Genomic DNA, 10,285 nt, shown 5'->3' with positions numbered 1-10,285 from the left:
CTTCAGACTATACTACAAAGCTACAGTAATCAAGACAATATGGTACTTGCACAAAAGCAGAAATACAGATAAATGGAACAGGATAGAAAGCCCAGAGATAAACCCATGCACCTATGGCCAACTAGTCTACGACAAAGGAGGCAAGGATATACAGTGGAGAAAAGACAGTCTCTTTAATAAGTGGTGCTGGGAAAACTGGACAGCTACATATAAAAGGATGAAATTAGAACACTCCATAGCACCATACACAAAAATAAACTCAAAATGGTTTAGAGACCTAAATGTAAGACCGGACACTATAAAACTCTTAGAGGAAAACATAGGAAGATCAGTCTTTGACATAAATCACAGCAAGATCTTTTTGATCCACCTCCTAGAGTAATGGAAATAAAACCAAAAATAAACAAATGGGACCTAATGAAACTTAAAAGCTTTTGCACAGCAGAGGAAACTACAAACAAGACGAAAAGATAACCCACAGAATGGGAGAAAATATTTGCAAATGAATCAACAGACAAAGGATTAATCTCCAAAATATATAAACAGCGCATGCAGCTCAATATTAAAAAAACAAACAACCCAATCCAAAAATAGGCAGAAGACCTAAATATACATTTCTCCAAAGAAGACATAAAGGTGGCCAAGAAGCACATGAAAAGCTGTTCAACATCACTAATTATTAGAGAAATGCAAACCAAAACTAAAATGAGGTATCACCTCACACCAGTTAGAATGGGCATCATCAGAAAATCTACAAACAACAAATGCTGGACAGAGTGTGGAGAAAAGGGAACCCTCTTGCACTGTTGGTGGGAATGTAAATTGATACAGCCACTATGGAGAACAGTATGGAGGTTTCTTAAAAAATTAAAAATAGTATTACCATATGATCCAGCAACCCCACTACTGGGCATATACCCAGAGAAACCCATAATTCAAAAAGACACATGCGGGCTTCCCTGGTGGCGCAGTGCTTGAGAGTCCGCCTGCCGATGCAGGGGACACGGGTTCGTGCCCTGGTCCGGGAAGATCCCACATGCCGTGGAGCAGCTGGGCCCGTGAGCCATGGCCGCTGAGCCTGTGCTCCGCAACGGGAGAGGCCACAACAGTGAGAGGCCCGCGTACTGCAAAAAAAAAAAAAAAAAAGGCAAAGAAAAAAAAATATATGGGTATTAGACTCATCAAACAAATGGACTCACTTGGGAAATTCAATATTTAAAACATACAGATAGTTCACCAATAAAGAGCTGATAACAGATATATCAAAGGTCAGCATTACAGCATTCTAGATTTACGAGTAGAACTTCCAATTACCTCTGAAGGTAAGAAGAAGAGTGACACAAATGATGCCCCTTAACGCTTGAAGATAAAATCCTTGAGTTCTAGGTGTGATAGTCAGCCTCCAAGGTGGCACCAAGTGATTCTCATTTCCTGGTATTCACTCTTTGGGGGAATATTCTCCCACACTAAATCATGGCTGGCCTGTGTATCTAATAAAATATGGTAGAAGTGACGGTGTGTGACTTCTGAGGCCAGGTTATAAAAGACGTTGCAGTTTCCACTTTGGTCTCTCTCTTGGATCACTTGCTCTTGGAGAAGCCAGCTGCTATGTCTTGTAGTGCTATGGAGAGGACCACATAGCGAGGAACTGAGGCCTCCCCTCCCCTCCCTCCCTCCAGCTACCAGGATCAGCTTGCCAGCCAGAGAGTCTGCTATCTTGGATGAGGGTTCTTTAGTCTCAGTCAAGCCTTCAGATGACTGCAGCCCTGGCTGACACTTCTTTTTTAGATAGCTTTATTGAGGTTACAGTTTATTTATGATAAAATTCACTAATTTTAAGTGCATAATTCAGTGATTTCTAGTAAATTTACAGATTTGTGCAACCATGACCACAATCTATTTTTAGGATATTTTCATCATGCCAAAAGAAACCCCATGCCCCTTAGCATTTACTTCCCATTCCACTACCAGCCCCAGGCAACCACTAATCTATTTTCTATGTCTATAGATTTGCCTTTTCAGAAAACTTAATTGAAATGGAATCATGCCGTATGTGGTCTTTTGCGTCTAGCTTCTTTTATTATCTAGCTGACATTTTGAGACACTCAGAACCAGAACGTCCCAACTAAGCCACTACTGAATCCTTGAGGCACAGAAACTTTGTGTTTATTGTTGATTTTAACCACTAAGTTTTGGGGTAATTTGTTACACAGTAATTGATAACTAGTGCACACGAGTATGTGATTACTGCTGGGAAACTAAGTACCTCAGACATCCAGTGTTCCATTAAACCCAACCCCAAAGGTACAATATTTGTTACTATTAAAACTTGTAGACTTCTAGTTATAAAATAAATAAGTCATGGAGATGCAATGTACAGCATGGCGACTATAGTTAATAATACTATATTGCATATTTGAAGTTGCTAAAGGAAGAGATCTTAAAAGTTCTCATCAAAAGAAAAAAATTTTTCATAACTATGTGAAGTCATGGATGTTAGCTAGACTTACTGTGGTGATCATTTTGCAAAATATACAAATAGCAAATCTTTATGTTGTATACCCGAAACTAGTATATAACAATTATACCTCAATCAAAAACAAAAAGTTGTGGACATGAGAAGCCATACCTTACAGTTGTATTGGAATATTTTGTTAATGATACAAAACTGATACTGTTTCTAATTTTTAAAAGAAAGTCATTTCCAGATCAGAAGAAAGAATCCCCACTTTATTTTTAGGTCCATGCAAAATGTTGATGAACAAGGAAGAAATGACTGTGGACAGTTAAAATGTGGTAAAGCTGTCCTAGTGGGTGGGCTACTAAGAAAACTTGCCATATTAGTCTGGAATGAGTTTTGGTTGATCAGATTGGACAACAAAGGCTTGGCTGTAATTCCAGGAGACTTGACCAGCCAGTTACAACTTTGAGATGTTGCTATCAAGAAGTCATTTAAAGGATTCATGAGGGAAGAGAGGTATAGGTACATGCAGGCTTCAGATTTTGAGTTGATACCAAAAGGAAGAGGCCTCCAATTTCACAACCGTGTGAATGGGCCAAAACTTCATGGAATGTTGTAAAATGAGAGCCAATTGTAAAATGGTTTAACTAATGTGAAATTAAAAATCCTATTGACAATCTGAGTATAAGTTTTTGTTTGGTAATGGTTTTGATTCAGTTTTCTTTTTTTTTTGGCTGCACTGCCATGTGGCTTGTGGGATCTTAGTTCCCCGACCAGGGATTGAACCCAGGCCCTCAGCAGTGAAAGCACAGAGTCCTAACCATTGGACCAGCAGGGAATTCCTTGAGTCTGGTTCTATTATTTTTGGACGCCCCACACAACATGCGAGATCTTAGTTCTCTCACCAGGGATTGAACCCGTGCCCCTGCAGTGGAAGCACAGAGTCTTAACTACCAATGGACCGGCAGGGAAGTCCCTGACTCAGTTTCTAATGGAGCCAAAGTTGAAGATTAAGAAACTCATCTAAAATCCAGTAGTGGCAATGGATTTCAAGCTTTGAAAATATGGGTTTCTAGTTTTGAGGGTGAAGATTAAATTCTTTATGACACTTACAAACAGTGTTCATTTATTATTTTTTTTAAGGGAACTATCTATTTATGTATGTATGTATGTATGTATGTCTGCGTCTTCATTGCTGCGCACGGGCCCTCTAGCTGCAGCAAGTGGGGGCTACTCTCCGTTGCGGTGCTCAGGCTTCTCCTTGCGGTGGCTTCTCTTGTTGCGGAGCATGGGCTCTAGGCGGTCAGGCTTCAGTAGTTGCAACATGTGGGCTCAGTTGTGGCTTGCGGGCTCTAGAGTGCAGGCTCAGCAGCCGTGGTGCACAGGCTTAGTTGCTCTGCGCCATGTGGGATCTTCCCGGACCAGGGCTCGAACTCGTCCGCTGTATTGGCAGGTGGATTCTTAACCACTGTGCCACCAGGGAAGTACCCAGTGTTCATTTCTTAGTATACAGCTATTAGTCACTAAAACAGTAGCTTCTATATCATATTCATTTTTTCTGTTATTCAACATGTATTACTGTTTAGTAAAATATCTGCCTTTATGTATGAACATGATGTTGGAATTTCTTCAAATCTATTAATTTGTTGTATGTTTTGTTCCCTTAAAAAATTTTTTTATTTTAATTTATTTTTGGCTGCGTTGGGTCTTCATTGCTGTGCGTGGGCTTTCTCTAGTTGTGGTGAGCAGGGACTATTCTTTGCTGCGGGGGGTGGGCTTCTCATTGCAGTGGCTTCTCTTGTTGTGGAGCATGGGCTCTAGGCGCGTGGGCTCAGTAGCTTCGCGGCATGTGGGATCTTCCCGGCCCAGGGATTGAACCCGTGTCCCCTGCATTGGCAGGCAGATTCTTAACCACTGCGCCAAAAGGGAAGTCCCTGTTCCTTCTTATAAAGGAATTTATTTAAATTTATTGTATCTAACTGCTTGCTTTATACCAATTTTTACTGATATATGCTGTATATATAGGAATTACCCCAAATTTATTTGATGCTGTGGCATGTTGTTTAGTTGCTAGTACCAAGATGCAGCACCAGTATTTGCCTTTATGGTACTTCACGCATAGTGTGTGCATTTTGTTGTCTGCAATATTTTCAGTATTTTTTTAAAAATGTGGCTTAGTACCTTTATTCATGGTTAGTAGTATACAATTAAATATACAGAACTTGTGATTTCCTAGAACCCAATATACTGTACATAGTATACTCCATTAACATGAGTATGTACTACTTCCTTCCACAAAACCACTGAAAATCATTTAAACAGTTTCACACGCACAAATAAATACATGTATACTAACAGGTTCTTTTTTACCCCATAAATTTTTCATGAAAAATTGGGTGATCTTATTCACTTTAAAATCTTTTTTTTTTTTTTTTTTGCGGTACACGGGCCTCTCACTGTTGTGGCCTCTCCCGTTGCAGAGCACAAGCTCCGGACGTGCAGGCTCAGCGGCCATGGCTCACAGGCCCAGCCGCTCCGTGGCATGTGGGATTTTCCCGGGCTGGGGCACGAACCCACGTCCTCTGCATCAGCAGGTGGACTCTCAACCACTGCACCACCAGGGAAGCCCTAAAATCTTGTAGGTCAGTACAAGTAAAGTACTATGATTCAGGCACCTGGGACACAGAGAAAATAAGATACTGATCCTGACTTGAAATATCTACAACTCTAGTAGAAGAAACAGACACAAACCAACAGTTAGATTGCTATGTGATATGTGTGTTTCAAGAGGAAGAAGCCTCAAGGTGTTTGGGGCTAGACAAGAAAGGTTTTACTGAGTAAGTGACTTTTAAACTAAATTGTGTTTTGTCAGATCGACAAGGGCAAGGAGGGCATTTCAGACAGAGCAAAGAGCAAAGACTGGGAAGATTAAGAGAACACAGTATGCCCTGGAGACAGCAAATAGCTCAGTGGGGCTGGAGCATAGTGGGTGTGAGGGAACAGCCTGAGATAAAACTGCAAGATTAGGCAGAAGCTGTAAGGAGTGGAGATTTTAAGCAGAGAAATTTTTCCCTTAAAAAGGTTTCTCAGGGCGCAGAGCTGTGGATGGATTGGAGAGCACAGAGTTGGAAGGCAGTCAAACCAGTTAGGAGGCTTTTAGGGTAATTACATGAGAAATGATGAGGTCTAAATGAAAGTAAAGGGCAGTAGGTATGATGAAGGGCATGAACTAGGGACCTCGAAAAGGGATCCTTGGATATAGACAACAGAGAGAATGGGGCTGAAATTGGCTCTGCGGTTTCTAGTTTGGGTGACTGGGGGAACAGTTACGCCATTAAATGCAAATGAAAATGCCCTAGGTCATTGGGAATTATCTTTGATTCCTTCTTCCACTCAACAGATTACCAACTCCTGCCAGGTCTTTGCCTGCAATCTTCCCCACTCTTCTAAATATCCTTCACACTGATATGAAGTTTGTAAGGTCGGATCTTAACAAACGGCACCGCGAAACAGAGGAAAGCTTCAAGTGAGCTTTATTAGGGAGCGCTCCCGGGCGAGGCTCACTGGTCCGAGAGAAAGCGGCCAGAGAAGTCGCACCCGGGCGAGGGTTGGGCAAGACTTTATAGGGGAAGAAGGGAAAGGGGTGTGGTGAATCTGGGAGGGCGCAGGGTATTCCTTATTTGGTGGTCTTTTCGGGTATCCTGGGGGACCGTTAGTCCCGCCCCTCGAAAGGCGGGAAGGCTGGGCTGGGTTCAAAGTCCCCAGGTCAGTTCCTGGAACTGGGTGGTCCGGAATGTCTCCAGGGCAGTTTCTGGGACTGGGTGGTCCGGAGAATTTCGGTCTGATGCAACCTGTGAATGTGATTGTGTTCCCCTGCCTCGGGCCAGTTGGCCTTACAAAGTTACCTTCCTAAAGCAGCTGAGTGTATACGTTACTGTTCACAGGGGCTTCCCTGGTGGCGCAGTGGTTGAGAGTCCGCCTGCCGATGCAGGAGACACGGGTTCGTGCCCCGGTCCGCGAAGATCCCACATGCCGCGGAGCGGCTGGGCCCGTGAGCCATGGCCGCTGAGCCTGTGCGTCCGGAGCCTGTGCTCCACAACGGGAGAGGCTACAACACTGAGAGGCCCGCGTACAGCAAAAATAAAAAAAAAATAAAAAAAAAATTATACATTACTGCTCAGAAGCATTTGATGGACACCCCCCCCCCCCCCCCCGCACGGGAATGAAATCTAAGCTTCTTTGTGGAGCATTCAAGCCTCTACATGTTCAGGCTGGCCACAAGCTACCTCTTGGATGTATCCATCTCTTGTTAACTACCATTCCTTTTCTCACCCTATATATCTTCAGCCTTAAACATTAATCTAATCATTGTTTCTCTAACACATCCTGTCATTTTACACTTCTAAGCCTTAGCTTAGGCTATTTTCTCTATTTGAATGCAGCGTTTATGTCAGTTTCTCCATAACACTTTACCCATCCCCTTAGTCAAAAGTATTCTTCCTCTTCTGTGGTGCATAGACTTTTGTGTCTCAATCGTAACACTTTTTGCGTTCTGCCTGTTTTTATAGATAGTTGTAACTTAGTCCCTTCTACTTCCTTGCCCCAGTGACTTAATCACACACAGTATAGGCTTAAAGCCTTGTGACGAATTGAACTGGAGCAGGGATCTGATCCCTGTATCAAAGGTTAACAGTCTGGAAAATTCAGGCGATTCTGCAAGAATCCATAACATCGCGCATGAAAAAAGAGCCTAGAGGAGTCACTCATTCCAGGGGGCCCTTTCGCTGTCTAGAACAACCGTTACAAAAGGTGGGAACAAAATAATTTGCTGTTAGGGGAGTACGGCTTCTCTACACAGTTGCAAGATGTTTTTATTGTTTACATAAAGTAAAATATCTTATGCACTGTACTTGAAAAAAGCCCTAAGGGATCTAAGATTTCCCGAGGTGAATTTTCCGCTGACGGGTGTCCTCCTGAAGTCAACTGCACTGACCATCATGCAGTGTACTTGGTAATGGATTAAAGACTCATCGAAGCATACTCGCGGTGCTTCTCCGGTGAGGGACTGCGGCTTGGCCCGGAGCGACCTCCGCTCCGCCCTGCGGCCACCCCCACGACCGCCCCCAGCGGCCGCAGCCTGGAGGCTCCAAGGGAATTCCCGCACCTCTGCGCGCGCAATCCGGGGACAAGGATCCGCGCGGCGCGCGCAATTGCCCTGGAAACCTCTGCGCGCGCACGCGCAAACGCGGGGCGGGGGAGGACTGAGCTAAGGGTTTAGCAGCGGAAGGAGGGATTTACCCTTCCAGTCGACTGGCGCTGCCCCCAGGGTGGACGCGCGCGCCGCCCATCTCCCTCGGGTGGAGCGTCCCTTCCAGCACGCGCCCGGCCGCGCGCTCCCCAGCCCCTCCCCCTCCGCCCTCCCCACTTCACAAGCACCCTTGCCCTCCTCCCGCATTTGTGCGCCGGTGCAGCAGGCAGTGGGAGCATCCGGGCACTTCCGCAGCCGAGAGGCGATCCGGGCGGCGGCAGCTGCGGCGGCGGCGGCGGTCGAGGAGCTCCCATGGCTGGGACCAGGCTGGGGGAAGGCAAAAGGGGGGCGAGGCCTTAAGCCCGAGCCGCGGCGGGGTGGGTCCCGAGGGAGGCGGAGCGGGAAGCGCTCTCGCGGGCGGAGGAGGGCCGGGAGCGGGGCTCGTTCAGTCTTCTAGTGCGTTCGCCTGTCCAGCCGGGGCTCTGGAGATGCATCTACATCAGGTCCTCACCGGAGCTGTCAACCCTGGAGACAACTGCTATTCCGTGGGCAGCGTCGAAGATGTCCCTTTCACGGTGAGCGGTGTCCGGAGCCCGAGGGGGAGAGACCGCAGTCTCTACGCGGGGGCCAAGACCCCCTGTCCCCGGCCCACGCCTCCCCGGGAGGCTGCGAGGTGTTGGTAGGCCCCACCCGAGTCCCCTTTGCACCCCAATTTAGCGGGGCGGGCCGTGGGACTGTGATTCCTGCGGCTGCTGTAGGAAATTGCCAGTCAGGGGAAAGGTTGAGGAATCCACCGCCCTGTCCGCCCTCAGCAAACGGGCCCCGGGGGTGACTGCACCAGACGGTTCGTCTCCTAGGATGGCCCCGGGTCTGTGGTGGAGGAAGGTGAAACCGCTGAAAGCCCAGAGCGTCCGTTTTGCACCTGCGTCCGTTTCGCACCTGCTCTGGGTTTGGAGGCGCAGAGACTCGGTCTTGTCTCCTCGCGGAGCGTGGAGGCGATGCTGCGTCTGGCTCCCCCTGCCCGTTGTGTTAGGACATTGAGGAGCCGCTGGAGCCGGTGGCTTTAAGCCCAACCCTCCGTACCTCCTGATATGCAGAGCCTTAATTCCAACAAGAAAATGGAAAAATTCATTCTCTGCCTCCGAGAAATTTAGAATAGAATAATTAGAGTGACAGCGGTCTGGAGAGCTCTTATTTATGACGAGATCACGGTTTGGTAACCTCCCTAGATAATATTTTAATCCGTTTGCAAGGTAGGCTGGTTGGTTTGTTTTAAAGATAGGGCAATGTGAAAATTTTATGACAGTGTTTTTCCTGTTTGTGAGATTAAAGTGTATGTAAACGATAATGTGTTAGAACCTCTTAAAAATCTGGATGAAATAGACATGTTTCTCAAGGAGCTTGGATGGATTAATCCTTTTGAGAATGGAATGTTGTTAGTATAGCCAATTCAAACCAAGCTCTAGAGCTTCATTTACCCACAGAGAGACTCCCATGGATTAACATGAGTTTCTTTTTTGTGTTAAATTTAGACATGGTCCTCCTTGGAAGGAACTGTAGACAATTAGACCTCGATTAAATACACATTGTTGTTAATAATCATTCTCTTTGATGAAATTGGAAATAGCATAACGGTATGTTTTTAGACAAGGGAAACACTCTGATCTGATGTCTGCTTTCCAGTAGCATGTTTTTAAAGCTGCAGAAATAAGAAAAGCTTCTGCAAAACTGCAGAATCATTATGTAGCACAGTGCATTCAGGAGCAGAGTTTATCTAACATTGTGCTACATTAGAAATAACCCCATAAGATTGTTTTCTGGCCATTTTAATTTTAAATGTAATCAACTTGGCTTTGTACCAGTTTAGAATGAACCCTTAAAAAATATAATTTGCCTGACTTATATTGTTACACCTATCCCTACCGATGGTGTCATCTGTGTTTTGTGTATTGTGACCTGAAAGACCATATAGTGTTGAGCTTGGGCTTCAAGTGTGTAGACAATTTGGGGGGCATAGAGAGAAGAAATTTCCCTCTCCCCTAGTTGTGTATGTGGGGAGGAAGTTCCCCAGGGTTAGAAGAACAGGCTTTCCCCATCAAGAAATGAATCTGGACTCTTGGCTTATGGGGTATCTCCACACTATTATGGTCGTGGTAGTTTTCTGTTTCCATCTAAGGTAGAGTGGTGTCTCATTGTTAGGCTGGTATATAGGGCTAAACAGGTTCAGGTGCAGTCTGGAAAAGCCAATGCCAGAACCATTAGTGCTGCACAGGTGTGGTTATGCTGTAGGCTGCTCATGACCAGGTCCTTGGAATCATTTTCAAATCTTTTTCCACCTCCCTCTTTCAACCTGTCACCAAATCTAGCTGACTCTCTGCAGTGACAACCAGATTTACCCTTTTTCATGTCCTTAGTTACCAGATTATTGTAGAACCTTATTTGTATTACTTAATATTAAAAACTTCCAAACTGGTTTCCTGACATCTCTGATCACTTCAATTCATCCTCCACACAGCTGCTGGTATAATAATCTTCAAACGGCATTTCACCATATCATTCTTGGCTCAAGAGTATGT

At 45.3% G+C, this 10,285-nt stretch overlaps 1 protein-coding gene across 7 annotated transcripts in view; it reads left to right on the top strand.

Annotated features, from left to right (window-relative positions):
- The first annotated feature begins 8,143 nt into the window (after positions 1-8,143).
- Positions 8,144-10,285, top strand: part of DMXL2 (Dmx like 2) — a 161,557-nt gene continuing 159,415 nt past the window's right edge. For all 7 annotated transcript variants that reach the window (XM_082847059.1, XM_082847058.1, XM_082847056.1 and 4 more), the window contains exon 1: positions 8,144-8,284. In XM_082847059.1, coding sequence (XP_082703185.1) covers positions 8,198-8,284 — 87 coding nt within the window. In that variant the 5' untranslated portion in view covers positions 8,144-8,197. The remainder of the gene's footprint in view (positions 8,285-10,285) is intronic.

Source organism: Leucopleurus acutus, assembly GCF_964270905.1.
Source record: "Leucopleurus acutus genome assembly, chromosome: 1".
Classification (NCBI taxonomy): Eukaryota; Metazoa; Chordata; class Mammalia; order Artiodactyla; family Delphinidae; genus Leucopleurus; species Leucopleurus acutus.
This window is presented reverse-complemented; position numbering and strand designations above follow the sequence as displayed.